The 20,863-nt window shown below is 54.7% G+C and overlaps 1 protein-coding gene across 4 annotated transcripts in view; it reads left to right on the top strand.

The window, feature by feature from the left end:
* The window catches only part of KIF26B (kinesin family member 26B), a 464,762-nt gene that overhangs the window by 438,373 nt on the left and 5,526 nt on the right, over positions 1-20,863 (top strand). For all 4 annotated transcript variants that reach the window (XM_042924645.1, XM_042924648.1, XM_042924647.1 and 1 more), the window contains 4 exons: positions 5,958-6,120; positions 7,057-10,456; positions 15,400-15,602; positions 15,994-16,144. In XM_042924645.1, the coding sequence (XP_042780579.1) occupies positions 5,958-6,120; positions 7,057-10,456; positions 15,400-15,602; positions 15,994-16,144 (3,917 nt within the window). The remainder of the gene's footprint in view (positions 1-5,957; positions 6,121-7,056; positions 10,457-15,399; positions 15,603-15,993; positions 16,145-20,863) is intronic.

Below are 20,863 nucleotides of genomic sequence, written 5' to 3'. Positions count from 1 at the left end.
TGGAGTGTTGCACTCTCTTGCTCTCTCTCTCTCTAAAAAACAGAATGCGAGGGTTGCCAACATGGGTTTTTGTGGGTTTTTTTTTGGCATTTAAATGTTCACTGTTACCTTGATCTGGGTCTCTGACACCCACCTGAATTCCGTGTGCGTGGTCTCCATTCTTCAATACCGATGGTGTATCACTTAAAGGAAAACACTGTCATGTTTCTGGAGGAAAGCAGGCCTGCATGGGGCAGCGTGGGTAGCCGTGTGCCCGTGTTTCTGGTGTCTATGTCTGCTGTGAGTCTTGCCGCCCACAGGGCTCTCTCTCTCTTGCAGATTGTCCCGGAGCTTAATTAGTCTTCTGGATTAACTAAGCTCCTTTCTTTCCACGCTTCATTAAGAACTGACATGAGGGAAAAGGCACAGTCTCTTCTTGCTTGATTCTGAGCCCTCTCGGTGTGGGTGCTGAAGGGCCCCCACGCACGTTACCAGTGGACACCTGTGGTGTCTCTCTCACGGGAAGCAGGGCGTGAAAGAAGGTCGTCCTGTGGTGCTGTCGTCAGGCTGCCCGACGTGGTGAGTCAGAGCTGGCCGTCTCTGTCTCCTTCAGAAGGACATGGTTCACAGATGCCCCACTTTCTGCCTCCAGGGTTCCTCCCCACCTTTCTGGAAAAGGAGTATATTTAACACTGCTCAGGAAAGGCATGGCCTTTTTCTTGTGAAATTCTTGGGCTGACACTGCAGCGTGATGCGGGTATCGTATTTCATCAGAGGACCTGTACCCCTCACCAGTTGGGAGGGTTGCCCCTCTGGAGGGTCAACGAATAATGAGCTATGGATTCTGGACCACCCTTTCAGAAAGGAATTCAGAGTTTTGTTGGGTGTTTTAGGGACCTCAACAAATAAACACCACGTAGGGGAATCCCAGCTAAGGAGACAGACGGTGCTGTCACTGTGGAGGTGTGGGAGTCACAGTGACTGGGGACGCCCCTCAGGCTGGAGGGCGCTTTCCTTATCGTGTGTAGTATTAGATGTCCTTGTGTCATTGGCTTTAACGATGATGTCACAATGCGCTTTACCCATGTGTGTCCCTCACTGGATACAGTGTGACCTCGCACCTGTATGATACCCGATGTGCTCGGTACCGTGTCTCCTGAACGGGCCGCTGCAGATAACAGGCCCAGCCTCACAGCCCCTTCAGAAGGACGGGCTCTGCTTCTGGATGAAACGGGAGGTGATCCGGGCAGTTGCCCATAATGTGTCCTGGTGCTCGAGTGAGCCTATAGCTCGGGATTTGTCCCTCGCCGGTTTCCATTATGCTGACTTCCGCTCTCTCCTTGCGAAACATCTCAACTAAAAGAGAGACAACGCAGAATGTCCACTCAGGAAGAGATCGTTGAATAGTAAGGAAATCGCGACCCACCTTCACGCTCAGCTTGCTGACTCTTTGGTGCCGTGTCTGGGATGAGACGGCGTTATGTTGTTACTCTAGAACACGGGTCAAAAATAACACCCTTTTTTCCGTAAAGGAGCAGAGAGTAAACATTTGTGGCTTGATGGGCCACTCGGGCTCCATCGCCACTACTCGACTCTGCTGTTGCAGCACGAGAACAGCGAGAGGCAATATGTTAACAAACAGGTGTGGCTGTGTTCCGATAAAACTTTATTTACAAAAACAGGTGGTGGGCTGGATTTGGCCTGCAGGCCCTGCCCTAGGGGACCACCTGCTCATCATGCTCTTTTTGAATTATTACCATTACCATTTGTTCACTCTCCCATTCTTTTGTCCAATAAAAGGTCGGTTTATTTTTTAAAGGAAGACATCGTTCCAAAACCCATTTTAAAAGGTGTGTGCAGGGGCGCCTGGGTGGCTCAGTCAGTTAAGCCTCCGACTTCAGCTCAGGTCATGATCTTGCGGTTCATGGGTTCAAGCCCCGCGTTGGGCTCTGTGCTGACAGCTCGGAGCCTGGAGCCTGCTTTGGATTCTGTGTCTCCCTCTCTCTTTCTGCCTCTCCCCCGCTCGTGCTCTGTCTCTGTCTCTCTCTCAAAAATAAATAACCATTGAAAAGAAATAGAAAATAAAAGATGTATGCCCCACACGGCACGGGGCGGAAAGGAGGTGAATATGTGTGCCAGGCACATGGGGGCTTGGAAGACTGGCCCAGGCCTTCCCCAGACTGCAGTCGGCTCCTGCCCCCCACCCACGCCATCCTGCACAGCAAGGACCCCTCCCACATGGCCCCTAAGTCCCCCATCCAGCCTGGAGCTAGGCCTTGGGGGCCACTGGCCCTGCACCTGTGCGTTTCCCTTCCTCCTGCCTCAGCCGTAACACAGAGACGTAGACTGAGTCCATGCTGACTCTTGCCCTGGAAACTCTTTTGAATCTTTTTATTTTCCTACCCCAGCCACCAAGTTAAATCTGCAGTTTTCAGCCTTTAGTACCCTGCCCCTTCTTTCACCTTCCCTCCCCAACTTAACTGTCTTTGTTCCAAGTTAAAAGATCATCACGAGGCAGAAGAGAACCCAAGCTTTATAGCCACCATTTTTCATTCCCATAAGGATATGTTTTAGAGTCTAGAGAGGCCCGTGTGAAAGAGTCTTGCCAGCAGTTTTACTGGCTTTCCTCGAGGAGAGCTAAAACGCCGGTTGCCAAGCAACGTGCCCCGGCTTCTTCCGACAGTGTGGACTTGGGGAAAAAAATCATCCTACGATTGACTGATGAAGGGGGAGCCGGGTGGAAATGCACAGGGCAGACAGTGTGATGTAACCGTGTTCTGCCTGCTCCTCCTGGCCCCTCTTCCTGAGGACGGACACGCGGTCACACGCAGGAGGGAGCGTGCCCTCAGCAGAGCATGACGGTTAGCAGGCATTCACACCAGGGGACTTTGTGGGACACGTGATCCTCATCAGCTGCAGGTTCTGTGTTTACGAATCACTTTCAAACTCAGCTCGAGTGGCGCCTTTGCTGTCGTTTGCGGACGTGCACAGCGGCCCAAACGTGGGGTGGCTTGATGTGCCGTCCCCAGCTGAGATGGGACAAGCCAGCCCTCTGCCTCCTCGTCTCGCCTCTCTTCTTATAAACAAGGCTCCTCTTCAGAGTCCTGTTTGGTGCCACGTTGTTTGTATCTGTGTGCTTTTTGTTGGTGGTTTCACTGCCGAAAAGGCCCCCAAGCACAGTGCTGTGGGGGTGGCCCGGCGTTCGTTGGTGCGAGAAGGCAGTGACGTGCCTTATGGAGAAAATATGTATCTTCAAGAAGCCTCGTTCAGGTATGAGTTGTAGTGCCGTTTGGCATGAATTCAGTGTTAATGAGTCAACAATCTGGTACATCCAGAAAGAGGAAGAGGGAATTCACTGGCCTGTGCATCAGGCTGCTTCAGAAAGAGTAAGGTAACATCTAAAATGCATGATGAAACTACAGATAAATGGCTCTCTTTATGGATTCATAAGATGATCGATCAAATTAAAAACAAAAACAAAAACAAAAAAACATCAGGGCGCCTGGGTGACTCCCTTGGTTGAGCGTCCAACTTTGGCTCAGGTCATGATCTCACCGCTAGTGGGTTCAAACTCCGCGTCGAGCTCTGTGCTGACAGCTCAGAGCCTGGAGCCTGCTTCAGAGTCTGTGTCTCCCTCTCTCTCTGCCCCTCCCCTGCTCATGCTCTGTCTCTGCCTCTCTCTCTCCCTCAAAAATAAAAACATGAAAAATAAATAAATAATTTAAAAATTTCAAAAAAAAAAAAAAAAAAGCATAGTGGACAATATTGTGAGGCTGAAAAAGCCAAAGAAATTTACGTTCTTATTACCTAGGGTCAGAAAAATAGACCCTCAGCTAGTGTTTTGTTCTAAAGAAATAGTGCGCGTAGTTCATCATTTGTAAGGAATGTGTATTAAATCAGGTGTTCTAAACAGAAACACGTGAAACGAGGTTATGTATCGATCGATTCATTGACGGGAAACTGACCAGTGGCCCCGAGGAACCGTTCCCGTCTGGACTCACTGCTTCAGGGTTCACAGAGACTTAATAGACCACAACCACCTTGGACAGTAAGAATTGACTGCAGCGGTCACGACTTCGCCCTGATGGGATGTGTCTTCCACTCGAAGACACAGTGAAGACAAAACCCTAGACTTAGGCAGGTGCAGGGTCTCCGCGGAGAGTGTGTGCCGGGGGTGGGACCCGACCGCCCGTCTGGCTGTCAGCTCTGGTGGCATCCGTGACCTGCCTGCTGGACACATTTTGAAGGCAGATGAGTGTTTGCAGCGAGGCCTCGATCCTTCTGCACACCCTCTTCCCTGTCTCAGTCCGTTGAGGCCGCTCTGACAAAATAACCACAGACGGAGGGCCTCAAACAGCAGACATGTATGTCTCAGAGCTTTGAAGGCTGGAGGTTCAACAAGGTGTTAGCAGGTCTGGTGTCCGGTGAGGCAGCTTCCTGGTTCATAGACGGCTGCCTTTTGGTGACAGCCTCCGATGGTGGAAGGAGCGAGCGAACTCCCCTGGAAGTCCCCCTTATAAGAGCGCTGTTCTCGTCGATGACAGCACTGCCCTTGTGACTGGTCACCTCCCGAAGGCCCCCCCCCCCCGATAGCATCACTTTGGGGGTTAGCTTGCTTGCATTCAGTCCGCAACATTCTCCTTCCACGACTTTCATCACTGACGATTTCGGCTGAAGGAAAACCCTGATGCGTTTTTTTTAATTGCCCTGGAACTGAGCCAGAGTGAGCCTGGCGTCCCGAACTGACACCTTAATTGGTTCCAGATGGAAAAGGCAAACTCTGGCTCTCACCCCGCAGTCTTCCTCCCCGAAGGCCCCATGCAGGTCACGTGTGAAAGGGTTTCCCTATTTCCAAGGCCTGATCTCTGCTGACGGCAGCCTGCCTCTCACACTGGGTCTGCCGAGCTGGACGGTCCCTCTCCAGGGAGCTCTGCGGGGGGGTGGCCAGCTGACAGCCTGGTGGGCACACGGACGTGAGGACGAGCCCCCGGAACCTGGCATTCTGAACACAACGCACAGCTATGCACACAGGGCACGGGAGACGCAGAGGCTGCCTCTGCCTTCGGGATCAGGGAAGCTTCCAGAGGTGAAATGACATCTGGCAGCAGTTGAGAGGACAGGGCTGATGATGACGTAAGCAGAAGCCTTTTAAGAGCGAGGCAGGGAGACTGTTGGGACACGTGCAGGAATGGAAACACATGCACCATCGCTCCAGGTCAGTTTTGGAAGAGCCTGCAACCACCATCTGTAAAGTCCTGAGCCTCATTATCACCACTCAGGGCCCTGGCCCCACACGGCACCTGCAGAGTCCCCAGAGGAGGCCTTTCTAGAAAGGTCTGCGTTCTGTGGCCGACGGATTGAGTGCTCGGGCCCGTGTCTGTTTCTCCACGCGTAATCGGGAACACAGACACCTTCTCCTGCATTGCCGCCACGTGCAGGCACGAGAGGAAGAGACAGATGGTGATAAAGTGCTTGCCACTCTCGCAAACAAACTGGGTACGTTGCAGACACACGGATCTAACACGCAGGTTCGTGGCTGGCAAACCACTTTGCCTTGCAGGGACCGCTCGCGCGCAGACACTTGCAAAGAAGGGCTGTGTGTGCACGCGGCCTGCCGAATCAGTCACAGAGCCGTCTTCTCCCTTCCTCCAGTTCCTATCCCCAGGTCCCGTCGTGCACAGCGCCCGGTGGGCGCACACAGACGCACGGGCGTACCCAGGAGCGGGACACGAGTGCCAAGGGAGGTGTGTCACGTGGATTCCATCCTTGGGGTTAGAAGCCCTTGCTCGGCTGCCCGCTACAAACAGCCGTGTGCTAGAAAATGATGTTAATTAGTATGCCCTTTTTTTTAAAAATGGGGGGAAAAAAAAACCCTGCTGCCCACAACAAAAAAGCCACGAGGAGGCCCGCGGTCCTACCCTGACAGCCAACGTGAAGCATGACCCACTAATGCAGCCTTAATTCACTTTGTTTGGCAGAGAGAGCAAACTCACCATGCTGCTGCGAGAGTCCCTGGGGAACGTGAACTGTCGCACCACCATGATCGCGCACATCTCGGCGGCCGCCGGCAACTACGCGGAGACCCTGTCCACCATCCAGATCGCCTCGAGAGTCTTGAGGATGAAGAAAAAGAAGACGAAGGTAGGGAGCTCCCAGGGGGTGCAGCGGGTGTAGATGCTTTGGGAGCCCTACCCTGGAGCCGAGCCGGTATTCCTAATTCCCGAGCACCGGGGTGGGGGTGGGGGGGCAGGCGATGCTGACGATGGTCGGGGGGTGGGGGAGGATGATGAAGTCCGTGCCCCCTAGCCCCGCCAGCTGCTAGTCATCCAGCCTGGACCCCTAACTGGGAGCACTAGGCCCACGTCAGGCATCTGGGTAGGACGGGAAACACTCCGTGTCTCCCTCGCTGCCCTGGTCCCACGTAGATGGAGACCCTGTCCTTAGACTGGCTGAGCCCATCTTTGGATTAGTGCTTTGCTCACGTGGTGCTACTTCTCCCACATTTCCAGGAATCATTTATGGGCTCCTGGGCTTTGCCACGTTAATACAGTGGTTTCTGGTGGATGCGAGGAGCCTGGCAGAAACTACCAGCCTTGCTTTCTCGGGCAGAGGCAAAGCCAGGACCCTGGTGGCATGACCAGAATGTGGCAGAAAGCCATCACAACTGTGGTCGCCAGGCCAGCTGGTGAAGCGGGAAGCTTTTTCCTTTTTGTGTCTTTCTGTGTATGGCGGGGAGTGGGGGGGGGGGCGGTTAAAAAACGGGCTTTTACAACCTGTGTGACGCAGGGTACCACAGACGGCTGGGGTATGCCACGGTAGTGACCTGTCTGCCCTCAGGAGGTCACCCGGGGCCCGGGCTGGTCACCTGTCCTGAGCAGGCTCTGTTCCCCAGCGTGCCACATGGGCCGTTCTCACTAGAGGCCACGGTGTGGCAAGCTGGGGCACGCTGGCCTGATGCACCACGAGGAACAGCCTGACGCAGGGAGGGGAACCGGGGTGGCCTGGGGGGCCTGTTCGGAGCCGCTGTGGGCTCGCCGGGAGGCCCGCCCCCGCTAACCTCCCCGTTCTCATCTTCAGTACACGTCAAGCTCGTCCGGTGGGGAGAGCTCCTGCGAGGAAGGCAGGATGCGAAGGCCCACCCAGCTGAGACCCTTCCACGCCAGGGCCGCGGGGGACCCGGACTTCCCCATCCCCCCGCTGTCCAGCGACCCCGACTACTCCTCGAGCAGCGAGCAGTCCTGCGACACGGTCATCTACATCGGGCCCAACGGCACGGCCCTCTCCGACAAAGAGCTCACCGACAACGAGGGCCCCCCAGACTTTGTCCCCATCGTGCCCGCCCTGCAGAAGGCACGGGGCGACGGCCGGCCCCCAGAGGCCGGAGGGGCTGCGGCCGGCAAGTCGGAAAGGGACTGTCTGAAGTGCAACACGTTTGCCGAGCTGCAGGAGAGGCTGGACTGTATCGACGGCAGCGAGGAGCCCAGTCAGTTTCCTTTCGAAGAGCTGCCGGTCCAGTTTGGGGCCCAGCAAGCGGGCAAGGGTCCCCCGTTAAGCCAGGCGGCTGGGGCCAACCCACTCTGTGAGTCTGAGAAGGAAGAGGCCGGGTCCGACGGGCAGCTGACTGACAGAGAAGGCACCGACCCTCCCGCCTCCAAGATGCAGAGGAATCACTCGCCCGGCCCCACCCCGGCTCTGGCCGGCAGCCCCAGCCCTGCCTCGCCCAGGAGCATCCCGGGCGGCGGCGGCGGCCAGCACGCCGCTTCCCAGCTCACGCAGAGCCCCAGCCTCCAGAGCAGCCGAGAAAGCCTGAACTCCTGTGGCTTCGTGGAAGGCAAGCCCAGGCCGATGGGGTCCCCGCGGCTGGGCATCGCCAGCCTGTCCAAGACCTCCGAGTACAAGCCGGCCAGCTCTCCCTCCCAGAGGTGCAAAGTCTACACCCAGAAGGGTGTCCTGCCCTCTCCTGCCCCCCTGCCTCCCTTGAGCAAGGACGCCTGCACGGTATCCAGCGAGTCCCTGCTGCAGCCTGAGCTGCGGACCCCCCCAGTTGGAATGAGCCCCCAGGTTCTGAAGAAGTCCATGTCCGCTGGGAGCCAAGGGTTCCCCGAAAGCCCGGTCGATGACGAGCACCAGGGGGCCACCTCTCCAGACCCCAAGAAGGAGGTCCTGAGCACCACGACGGTGACGGTGCAGCAGCCCCTGGAGCTGAACGGCGAGGACGAGCTGGTGTTCACGCTGGTGGAGGAGCTGACCATCAGCGGCGTCCTGGACGGCGGCCGCCCCACCAGCATCATCAGCTTCAACAGCGACTGCTCCGTGCAGGCCCTGGCCTCGGGCTCCCGGCCCGTCAGCATCATCGGCAGCATCAGCGAGGATCTCGAGTGCTACTCCAGCGTGGCCCCCGTGTCCGAGGTCAGCATCACGCAGTTCCTGCCCCTCCCGAAGCTGACCCTGGACGAGAAGGCCCGCGAGGCCGGGAGCCAACGTTCCTCCATCAGCTCCTGGCTGAGCGAGGTGAGCGCCGGCAGCGATGGCGAGCAGTCCTGCCACAGTTTCATCGCCCAGACGTGCTTCGGGCACGGGGAGGCCATGGCCGATCCTCCGGCCTCGGAGCTGGGCGGCGGCATCCAGAGCAGCCCCGTGGTGTGCCGGGAGAAGCCCGAGGCGGGCCCCGACGGTTTGCTCATCCTGTCTGACGTGGGGGAGGACTCTTTCGACAAGGCGACCCCCATCCAGGGCTGCAAGATATCCACGCTGGGCAAGGCCATGGTCACCATCTCCAACACAGCAGACCTGAGCAGCTGCGAAGGGTACATCCCCATGAAGACCAACATCACAGTCTACCCCTGCATTGCCGTGAGCCCCCGGCCCGTCCAAGGGCCCGAGGCGTCCATCGCCCCCGGGGTGAGCTCAGCGCCCAGAGCAGCCCAGCCCCAGGACAGCCGGGAAACCGGTGCGAAGACAGAGATGAGATTTGAGGACCCTTGGCTAAAACGGGAAGAGGAGGTAAAGAAAGAGAGCGCCTATCCCGGTGAAGAAGGGGCCGGCCGTGAGGCCGCCACAGGCCCCCCCGCAAAGCCTGAGGCCAGAGCAGAGCAGGACAGGAAGGCCAGCCCTGGGGACAGGCTGAGCAGCAGCAGCGGTGAGGTGTCCGCTTCCCCCGGGAGCGACAACCTCAGGAGGGTTGCGGATGGCTGTGAGATGGCCCTGCCCGGTGTGGCCGCCCAGAGCCCCGTGCACCCCAACAGAGGCCTGAAGTCCAGCAGCCTTCCCAGGGCTTTCCAGAAGGCCAGCCGGCAGGAGGAGCCGGGCAGTCCGTTCTACCACTGCGCCGCGGAGACCAACGGGCTGGGCAGCGCCCAGGGCGCGTCGCCCTGCAAGGCGGCCTTGGAGAGGAAGGCGGCGTCGCCCAAGCACTGTATGCTGGCCCGGCCCAAAGGGACGCCCCCTCTGCCGCCCGTCCGCAAGTCCAGCCTGGACCAGAAGAACCGGGCCAGCCCCCAGCACAGCGCCTGCAGCAGCGGCACCAGCAGCCCGTCGCACCCCGCGGCGCCCCTCCTGGCCCCGTTCCCGGATGAGGCCGGCGGCCAGGCCAAGGAGGCCAGCAGCAGCAGCCGGCTGTTCAGCGCCAAGCTGGAGCAGCTGGCCAGCAGGACCAACTCCCTCGGCAGGGCCACCGTCAGCCACTACGAGTGCCTGTCGCTGGAGAGGGCCGAGAGCCTGTGCGCGGGGAGCTGGCGGGCGCACGCGGGCAAGGACAGCACGATGCCCCGCGCGGGGAGGAGCCCGGGCCGCGGGGGCGCCGGGGCCTCGCCCACCGCCCTGGGCCCCGCGCCGCCTGCCGCCGCCGCCGGCGCCCCCGGCGCCGTCGCGTCGCCCAAGGCCGGCACGTGCAAGATCTCGGCGGTGAGCAAGCTCCTGCTGGCCAGCCCCAAGGCGCGCAGCCTGGCCACCGCCACCACCAAGACGCTCAGCTTCTCCACCAAGTCCCTGCCGCAGGCGGTGGGCCAGAGCCCGGGGCTGGCGGCCAGCGCCAAGCCCACGTCCTGGTCCACGCAGTCCCTCAGCCGCAGCCGGGGCGCCGGGCCCGCCGGCAAGCCGCCGCCGCGCGCCGTCAACGGGCGCATCTCCGAGCTGCTGCAGGGCGGCGCGGGCGGGCGCGCGGGGGGCGACGAGCGGCCGGCCGCGCCCCCGCTGCCCTCGCCCTACAGCAAGGTGACGCCGCCGCGCCGGCCGCACCGCTGCAGCAGCGGCCACGGCAGCGACAACAGCAGCGTGCTGAGCGGCGAGCTGCCGCCCGCCATGGGCAAGACGGCCCTGTTCTACCACAGCGGCGGCAGCAGCGGCTACGAGAGCGTGCCGCGCGACAGCGAGGCCACCGGCAGCGCGTCCTCCGCGCACGACTCCACGAGCGACAACAGCAGCTCCGTGGGCGGCCGCTGCCGCAGCCTCAAGGCCCCGAAGAAGCGCTCCAACTCAGGTAGGCACCGGGCGGGCGCGGGCAGGACCCCGGGCCCCCCTTCCTGCCTCCCCGCCCCCACTGACCGCCTGCGCCCTCAGGCCTCCACGGGGCCACGGCCGCGTTAGGTGTCGCTGTGGGAACCCACTGCCAGACTTTGGCGCGCCGGGGGCATCCAGCCCGTGGGCACCTGCTTGCGCGGCCCTCCGGAGTCCCCGAGACCCAGGCTTGTCTGCTCTGGGAGCGGCGGTGCCGCCGCTCAGGGCTTTCGGAGGGGTCAGGTCAGAGCCACCAGCCTCATGGCCTGGCAGCTACAGACACCAAAACTTGGGGCTGGTGGCCTTAGACCCTGGCAGCCGCTCCCTGGAAGCAGGATGAAGCGCACTGATCTCCTTGGCCGCGCGATGGGGAGGCCCTTCCTCTGTCCCCCCCACCCCCACCCCCAGACACACTCGTGGACAGTCGTGTGTATACAGCCACCATGGGGCCTGAACACACGCACAGTACACCTGCACAACACACACACACACACACACACACACACACACACACACACACACACTGCACCAGCATGGCACACCCAAGCACCCTGGTGCCCCAAATGCATGCTTTCTGAGCAAGTCTTGGCATCTCCCGGAATCTCCCATCAAAAGCAAGTAAACAGTGCAAAGGATATAACATGGTGGTAAAACCCCCTGACTTGTTAATTGGAGTTTGGAGTGACACGTGACAGGACGTTATGATGGATGAGAAGAAGAGGACCCAGGTCAGAGAGGGTGGCCCTCGTAGCCATGGGGTAGGTGAGGTGAAAGGTCAGCCAGGAGAGACTGGGCCGGAGAGACAGGAGGCAGAAGGAACTGAGGACGACTTGAGCTACTTCAGAATTCTCTGTGATTGAGCTCCGCTCTTCAGTGGCTTCCACAGAAGTTACCTCTACTTGTTCTCTAGCATAAGAACGCGCTTTCAACGAGGCCACCTCGTAAAGAGCCCCGCGTGCAACTCTGTGCCTCAGTTAAAGTGAGAGTGGCATGGTCCTGCCCTCCTAGCCGGCCCTTTGCCGTACTGAGCCCTCCTGTGGGACCCCAGGCTCCCTGGGAGCCCTCAGAAGCTGTTGTGCCACAGAATATTGGTGGCACCAGCAGGTTTGGAATTAAAATATGGGGGGAGTCCTCCAAGTGGGGTCCCCTCTGTCCTGCAGCTGCTCCGGCAACAGCTTTTTCTCTCAACCATGGGGGGCGTGGGGTTGCTTTTTCCCTCCTCCCAACGTAGGCAAGCACAAGCTCTAGAATGTTCCAACCCAAATGTAAGGCGCATCATAAAGCATCTGTCTGCCTCAAATCGAAGAAATCAACCTCATAGTTCTAGATGCTGTGGTGTCGCTCTCCCCACCTGCCCACCCCCTCACAGACCACGGTGTGTGAGAGTATTGTGCTGTGAACACGTCCAGGGCTCACGGCTGTCCGCCATCTTTATTTCCCGGGCGGCGTGTGCTTCAGGCTCAGACCCACTTTGGCGATGCCCCACCCCAGGCCCTCGGCACTCTGCGCCTCATCAGGGACCTGGGAGCGGTGCCCGTGCGAGACAAGTGCAGAAAGAAAAGCCACTCAGTAATAACATGACAGCTGCTGTGTCCTCTTTTCAGGGCCGTGAGCGTGAAAACATACTGATGTTAGTCACTAAAAATAGAAAGAAAGTTCATCCGAGCCAGACTGTTTGCAGGGGGGCGGAGGGAGGAGAAGATCTGCTGGCCTTCCCAGTACTTGGTTGACAAACCTTGTTGCTACAATCTACCCAGACTTCATTCTTCAGGGTCCGCACCGTTGTGACGCAGCCTGTGCGCTCATATGTGTTTGCCCGTTAGAATGCTTTCCCGCACCCTCATCGAGAGCCTTCCGTCTGCGGGTCCCTTTTGTTCTTTGAGCATCTTTTTTTTCCCCCAAGATTTGCATCTTTCGGTGTGGCTGTCGCGCTGGGGTAAAGAGCTCTGTAAAATGGCTGCCTGGAGAGTGGCCAGCAGGCTCAGCACCTGTCCTTGCGGGGTGCCGCCTGCTTTTACAAACGTCATCCTCTGAGCATCTCCTGTCAGGTTAGGCTGTTGGAGGACAGGGTGTAGGATCAAAGCACCAGGCTAGGTGCCTGAACGCCAGGAGCACCGGACCTCTGTGACCTTCATAATGAATGTGGCAGTGGAGATCCACAGCCACACCAAAAAATCCAAAAAATGCCGCTCACAGGTTAGGTGACCTTGACAATGGAGGTGGCAGTGGAGACGTGCTCCTCACCGTTAGGTGACCTTGTCTTGCTTATTTATGGTTATTATTAAGAGAAATGTTGGCTGTCAGACATGATCAGCATAAATCAAAAGCACCTTCCTTAAGAGAAGCCGTAAACCTTCTCAAAGGAAACTCCTAGCTGGGTAGCTGGATTTTATAATTATTAGAAGTGTTTAAAACTGCGGAGGAGACCAGTTATCTTTTATCAGAGATTGCTTTTGAGTTTGGAAAACTTTAGTGCTTTGGTTGAAAAATGAACTAGAAATACAGGATGAGGAGGATAACCTTGCGCTCTCAGTGCTCTGTTGTGCACACAACACGAGAAACCAGCGAACATCCTTAAGCTTATTGGTCCGCTTCCTGGAGATCCGTGTTGGTGGAAGGTGCGTGGAATTGGCCAGAATGTGACACGCTGAGGACCCGGCCTCAGGGCACGTGGGTCCTGCCAGAAAGTAGGAGACTTGGGGTCTTGGGCAACAGGGTGAGATGAACTCAACGAGGGGACGTTCTTGATGGATGTGACGACCACAGAAAATGTAAGCACAGACCAAGTTATGCCTTCAATGCCTGGCAAAGTTGTAGTTGGCCATGGGGTAGTCGTTCTGGGTTCTTGACCAAGAGAGAAGCCGTGTTTGCTTTTACTGATGGATTTTCATCAGTCCATCCACAGGGCACTGCCAGCCGGATGTGGTCAGCAACACGGCCATTAGCCATGAATTAGAGTGGTGACGGCCAGCCTGGATGGGGAGCACGTGTCTGCCCTGGCCGGGGTGCGCTCAGTGGCTAAAAGGACGTGAATCAGGGAAGGCCCCACTGGAGCCCCGACAGCCCTCTGGCATCACTCCTCAAGTGTCACGTGAACTCTTCCCAGACTCTTGGCCGCTTCTTCACGTCCCAGACCTTTCACCCCACGCCTGCCGGGTTACCCCCTGAGCTTCCTCCTGTCACTTTCCTGCTCCCAGGCTGGCTGGGGAAATCTGAGAATCAGATCAGCACCTTGGTCTGAATGAAGTCCCTTCCCACTGTAGCAGGCCCACCATAGAAAGCCGGGGAGGGAGTGAGGGAGGCCCGGGGAGCCTGCCTGTTCCGGGATGCACGTAGGGCTTGACCTGCCTGGACATGAGCTCCCGCAAGGCCAGTTCCGCACCTGGCTCAGCCTGCTGGGTGCCCAGCACTGCATGGTGCAGGCTCCCATGAGTCATTCGGACACCTCTGATTGATTCACTGGCTGGTTGGCTGGCTGGCAGATGGTCCTCCAAGTGAGCTCAGAGTTTTTTTCTATGTCACCCCGCTGGCGACCAGTGCTTTAAACACCAAGCTTGTCTTCTATATCCTTTGCCACGCTAAGCACCGAGCACCATGCCTGCCCTTCTCTGGGTGCTTGGTAAACTTAACCGACCAATGGGATGCCGGGTTCAGTTTGCTGAGCTGCCGCACCAATACCCACGACTTGTTACTCCTCACCAGGGCCGAGCGAGGCCTGATTCACTGTGTTCCCCCTGTGCTGCTCACTGGGTCCTCAGGTACCATCTTGTCCCTTCCTTTCAAGGTGGCTGTGAACCTCAACATGCCCTGGAAGAATTAAGTCTTTAACTTGTTTTACTGTTTGTTCATTTTTGAGAGACAGAGAGAGACAGAGTGCGAGTGGGGGAGGGGCAGAGAGAGGGAGACACAGAATCTGAAGCAGGCTCCAGGCTCCGAGCTGTCAGCAAAGAGCCTGACACGGGGCTCGAACTCATGAACCGTGAGATCGTGACCTGAGCTAAAGTCAGATGCTTAACCGACTGAGCCACCCAGGCACTCCAAGAATTAAGTCTTTGAAGAAGACAATCTGTGTAGACAATCACGTAAAAGTCTCTAGGGTACCAGGAATCCAGGCTCCTTCTGTCTTCTTTTTGTGTCATTTATGATCTTCACCTCATGACACAGCCACTGGGCCCATATTTCACCCAGGACAAAGGAGAAAGGAAGAGGAGGAGGCCAGACCCCCCACCTTTAAGGACACTTCCTAGCAGTTGCCCGTAACACTTCTGTGGATACCCTATCAGGAGGAGCTTAAGGTGCATGTACCCAGGGCGTGGTCCCTTCCTGGGGTCTGTGTGCCCTGCTACGACCCAGTCTCTTTCCCGGAGGAAGAAGAGAACAGGTCTCGGGGACAGCTAGCCGTCCGTCACAATGCGTAAAGCATGTTGAATAGGGTCTGACGTATAATCGGTGCTTAGTACAGTGTTGTTGTTATAAGCAAATAAGCAGTGTTTCCTAGAACTCCTATGACCACATTACCAAACACTGAGACCCCTTTTCCCTAACACAAACATCTCTTTAATTTCACTGTGACACATATTCATGCTGAGCATATGGCTCACGGTTCTAGACCACGTGTTTTTGTGTGTGCGCGTTTTCTGGTGTGCGTGTCTGTGTGTGTGTGTGTGTGTGTGTGTGTGTTTCGTGGGCAGAGACCAGGGGCAGCTGTAAAGGTCAGGCAGGGAATTCGTGAGCTCTTGGAGGTGAAGCCTAGGTGCCAGTTTAAGGGATTAATTGTCAAGGTGCGTGGCTGGGCCTTGGCGTGTTTTGCATTCACCTACCGCACATCCTAGGATGCCCATCAGGGTCCCCCACCAAAAATTGCATATCAAGATGTAAAAGATTGAAATTCAAACAGATTCCCTTTGGGTTTAATTCCGTACTTAGGTTCTCAGAGACGGAGGCTCATCCCTGCGCTGTCCCTGGACACCCCTTCCCCCGTAAGAAAACCCGCCAGCAGCACCGGGGTCCGCTGGGTGGACGGCCCCTTGCGCAGCACCCAGAGGGGCCTCGGGGAACCTTTTGAGATTAAAGTCTACGAAATCGATGACGTGGAACGACTACAGCGGCGACGAGGGGGCAACGGCAAGGTGAGCCTCCTGGTCCCCACACGGGGGCAGCCCCCCAGCCAGCCCCCTGGAGAGCTCCGCACTTCTCCACCCCGAGTGTTGAAAGGGCTCCAGCGCTGGGGGAACTGCCAGTCCTGGGGGCTTTTCTGGCTCCAGCTGGGAACGCCAGCCACCTCCTAAATTTAAGAAAGGGCTGCGGCAGTCCTGCCCTGTGGCTGTCCGATCCAACCCCGGTGAGGCAGAAGCGTGGCTGGGCTGGCCCGGGGCCCTCCCGGCTCCCCAGTGAGGGGCCAGCTCCCTCGTCCCCGCTGTGCACATGGCATTCCCATCTAGAAGAGGCTGCGTGGGTCCGAGCTGGGTGGGGGAGGCTCTCCTCTCCCCGCACCCGCACGCCTTCTCGTCTACCTTGTAGGAGGTCACGTGCTTCAACGCAAAGCTGAAAATTCTGGAGCATCGCCAGCAGAGAATCGCCGAGGTCCGAGCCAAGTATGAGTGGCTGATGAAGGAGCTGGAGGTCACCAAGCAGCACCTGATGCTGGATCCCAACAAGTGGCTCCGCGAATGTAAGACCCCAGGTTCATTCCCGTCTCTGGGACTGCTGGGTTGGCCGGCGAACCAGGCCTGGCACACGTCCCGGGGTGAGGTGTCCATGGATGGTGCCGGGACCCGAGGGCTTGGACACCATCAAATGGACACAGTAGCTCTGAGCCCACGGTCTCACTCTCTGTAGGGAAGGTGGGCGGGGTGGGGCAGCAAAAAGGGGTGGGGAGTGTTGCTCTTGCGAGAATTTTTCTTATGTGTCTCAGTCCAAAACATCTGAAAATGAGATTCCACACCCCCCCCGCCGCCCCATCCTGCATATGTCAGATCAGCCAGACATGAAGTTGCATTACAAATCCGCTCTTGGGCCACAAAATCACGTTGCATATCTAGCCTGAAATACACAAGAATTTATAGAGCTCTTAATAGGGTAGAATGTGCAATCCTAGAAAAGCCTCACAAAGAACCCAGAGAGCAGGAAAAAAAACATTTTTGAGTGGAAAAAAAAGTAACATTCGCCGTGTTATTTCTATTTAATAGAAAGCCCAGGGTGACAGTAACCGTCTCCTAACAATTCAGAACAATTTTGCTCTCTCTGACAGATTCAATTGTCTCGTATTTATTTGTTCCTAACCATTCCATTTACTGCAAAATAAAGCTCAGATCTGGTCCCAACTATTTCACTGATATGGGACCCAAGGCTGGAAGACTTTGTGGAATAAAATGCATAGCTGCCGATAAAATTCCTTTCCCTCCCTGTCCGGCACTCACCAGCTCTTCCCCCTCTGCCTCCACTGGTCTCCTGCCCTTCACCACTGTCCCCCTTGCTCCCCCACTAGCCCCTGCCTCTCCCCTCCCACACATCAGTCACCATCTCCACTGTGTCCCCTGGCTCAGAGAGTCCCCTGGATAGGTGGAGTCTGCAGAAATACTGGGCCCAGAAGAAAGGGACAGAACTTGTCAGCCTCCTGGCTGTGTCCTACCCCTAACAGCAGTCCGCCCTCCAGCAGTTTCTTTTCCGTAAGAACGGGGTGGTAACATCGCCTGAGCACCTCCCTGGGTACTTGCGAGGATCCAGTGCGCCAACCTGAGGACAGAGGGTGGTGACCAGTCTGCCAAGCATCCCTCCGTGTTGCACCGTTTGTGGGATGACCACAGTCCCGCAGACCTGATCAGAGGTGGCTTTCCTGCACACGAACTGTGGGGCCTCCCTGAGCCTTGATTTCCCGAGCTGTAAAATGGGAAGTGTCGTGGAACCTACTTCGTGGGGGGTCATGAGGAGGGAGTGAGTGATGCTGCTGGGTGCTTGATGAAGGTGCTTAGTAGCAGGACTAGTTGTACTCGTAGCACTGTTGTTATTATCCCAGAACCGAATACAAGTCGTCAGCAGAAGACAGTTCCCTAGCACCTGCCTGCACAGTGCGCGGACTTAGGTCCCCGGTTAGAGACTGTACGGGGACATGGACCCACACTCTCAGGCCCTGGTGGGGTGCGATGACATGAATAAGGACGCTAGCCAATGTCTGGTCATGGCATAAATATGGGGCCCAGTGCTCACTTCTCCCCCACTCGTGGATAACCCATCTCCTTTCACAAATCCCAGGAGCCTCAAGGTCCCGGGGTTGCCCATTCTGGCACCACCCCCCCCAACCCCCCAGCCTTCATTTGTGCTGTTTTCATTAAAGTTTTAGTTTTTTGAGTGCTGTAAGGCAAGCTCGAGAACTGTCTTTATCTTACAAAGTCTCGTTTTTTTTCCCCAAGATGGGAGTGAGCTTACACATGAGCACATATGTGTAATCACTTCCAGAAAACAATCACTTCCTTCATGCCTTTGTACCTGTCTAGAATCAGCGACTGTTTGATGCTCAGAAAGGCAATGAACAGAAGGCTACATGAAGGCAGAAACACAGATTGGTCCTTTAAGATGAAATGAAACCAAAAACGAGCAAAAAAAAAAAAAAAAAAAAAACAACCAGTGAGGCCACAGGCTGATGATGCACTGGGAGTGGGTGATAAGCTGACTATTGGCACAGAAATCTATGTGCTGGCATCCATTTTTTTTTTTCTGAATTCCGATGCCACTTTCGAGGTGGTCCAGTAACATAGCCTGAGAAAGGTATGTCATGGTAGATTCTGTTTTTAGTTTTTTTAATTTTGTTTATTCTTTATTGCCATGCAATATTGCCATGCTCTGTTATGTTAGTTTCAGGTGTACAACACGCCGATTCTCTATGTCGCGCTGTGCTCACTGCACGTGTGGCACCGTCTGTCACCACACGACACCGTGACCACACCATTGACTATATTCCCCGTGAGAGGAAGAGGGAGGGAGGGAGACCCAGAATCAGAAGCCACGCCTTCCATCCCGTGACATATTGGTTCCCTAACTGGAAGCCTGTACCTCCCTCCCCCCTCCTCCCTTCAGGCAACCACCAGTTTGCTCTCTGTATTTATGGGTCTGTTCCTGGTTTTCCGTTTGTGCAATGTTTCATCTCTTTTAAATTCTGCATATAAGTGAAATCAAATAGCATTTGTCTTTCCCTAAGTATGGTGCCCTCTGGGTCCATTGATGTTGTTGCATATGGTGCCCTCTGGGTCCATTGATGTTGTTGCAGATGGAAAGAACTTGATCTTTCTTAGGGCTGAATAATATTCCACCTCCTTGGTTAAGTTTTCTTCCTAAGCATTTTATTATTTTTGGTGCAATTTTAAATTGTTCTCTTAAATTTTTTTTTAACATTTATTTATTTTTGAGACAGAGAGAGAGAGAGAGAGAGCATGAGCAGGGGAGGGTCAGAGGAAGAGGGAGACAGAATCTGAAACAGGCTCCAGGCTCTGAGCTGTCAGCACAGAGCCCGACGCGGGGCTCGAACCCACAGACCGCGAGATCATGACCTGAGCCGAAGTCGGACGCTCCACCGACTGAGCCACCCAGGCGCCCCTTAAATTGTTTTCTTAATTTCTCCTTTGGCCAGCTCATTATTCTTGTATATAAATGCAACAGATTTCTGTATATTAATCTCATATCCTGCAACTTTCCTGAGTTAATTTATTACTCTTAATGGTTTCTTTGTGGAGTCTTCAGGGTTTTCGTTACAGAGTATCATGTCATCTGCACATAGCGACAGTTTTATTTCTTCCTTACCAATTTAGATGCCTTTTATTTCTTTTTATTGTCTGATTTCTATGGCTAGGACTTCCAGTACTAAGTTGAATAAAAATGAGTGGACATCTTTTTCTTATTCTTGATCTTAGAGGAAAAGCTGTCAGTTTCTCCACATTGAGTATGGTGTTCGCTATGGGTTTGTCATATATGGCCTTTATCATGTTGATGTTGTTCCCTCTAAACTCAGTTTGAGAGTTTTTATCATGAACAGATGTTGTACTTTGTCAAATGCTCTCTCTGCATCTATTGAGATGATCATATGGGTTTCATCCTTCAATGTATTAATGTGACGTATCACTTTAATTGATTTGTGGATATTGAACCATCTTTGCATCTGTGGAATAAATTCCACTTATTCAAGGTGAATGATTCTCTTAATGTATTGTTGAATGTGGTTTGCTAATATTTTGTTGAGGATTTTTGTATCTATATTCATCAGAAATATTAGCCTATATTTTTTTTATAGTGTTTTTATATGACTATGGTATCAGGGTAATGCTGGCCCCTTAGAATTAATTTGGAAGCTTCCTTTTGGAGTAGTTTGAAGAGAATAGGTATTAACTCTTCTTTAAATGATGGGTAGAATTCACCTTGAATCCATCTGGTCCTGGGCTTTTGTTTGTTGGAAGTTTTTGATTACTGATTCAGTTTTACTACTAGCCATCAGTTCAGACTCTCTGTCTCCTCTGGATTCAGTTTTGGAAGTTTGTATGTTCCTAGGAATTTATCCATTTCTTTAGGTTGTCCAATTTGTTGGCAAAGTTTCCATTGTAAAATGAAAAATCATTTCATTGTATTTTTCCTTGTATTCCTTTGTGTTTCTGTGGTGTTACTTGTTTTTCTCTTTCATTTCTGATTTTCTTTATTTGAGTCTATTTTTTTTTTGATGAGTATACCTAAAAGTTTATCAATTTTGTTTTTCTTTTCTTTTTTTTTTTTTTAATTTTTTTTTTCAACATTTTTTATTTATTTTTGGGACAGAGAGAGACATAGCACGAACGGGGGAGGGGCAGAGAGAGAGGGAGACACAGAATCGGAAACAGGCTCCAGGCTCCGAGCCATCAGCCCAGAGCCTGACGCGGGGCTCGAACTCATGGACCGTGAGATCGTGACCTGGCTGAAGTCGGACGCTTAACCGACTGCGCCACCCAGGCGCCCCTTGTTTTTCTTTTCAAAGAACCAGCTCTTGGTTTCATTGATCTTTTCTATTTTTTAAGTCTCTATTTCATTTATTCCTGTTTTGATCTTTATTTTTTCCTTTCTTCTGCTAGCGTTGGGCTTTTTTCTTCTTTTTCTGCTTCCTTTAGGTATGAGGAGAGATTGTTTCAGATTTTTCTTGTTTCTTGAGCTAGGCCTGTATTCCTATAAAGTTCCCACTTAGAACTACTTTTGCTGTATCTCAATTTTGGATCATTGTGTTTTCATTTGCATTTGTCTCCACGTATTTTTTTTCATTTCCACCTAGATTTCTTCACTGACACATTGGTTGTTTAGTAGTCTGGTGTTTAGCTTCCACATGATTGTGGTTGTCAGGTTTTTTCCTGTAATTGATTTCTACTTTCATACCATTGTGGGT

The sequence above is a fragment of the Panthera leo genome, chromosome F3, assembly GCF_018350215.1.
Source record: "Panthera leo isolate Ple1 chromosome F3, P.leo_Ple1_pat1.1, whole genome shotgun sequence".
Lineage (NCBI taxonomy): Eukaryota > Metazoa > Chordata > Mammalia > Carnivora > Felidae > Panthera > Panthera leo.
The sequence above is the reverse complement of the archived record's forward strand: the minus strand, read 5'-3'. Positions and strand labels throughout refer to the sequence as shown.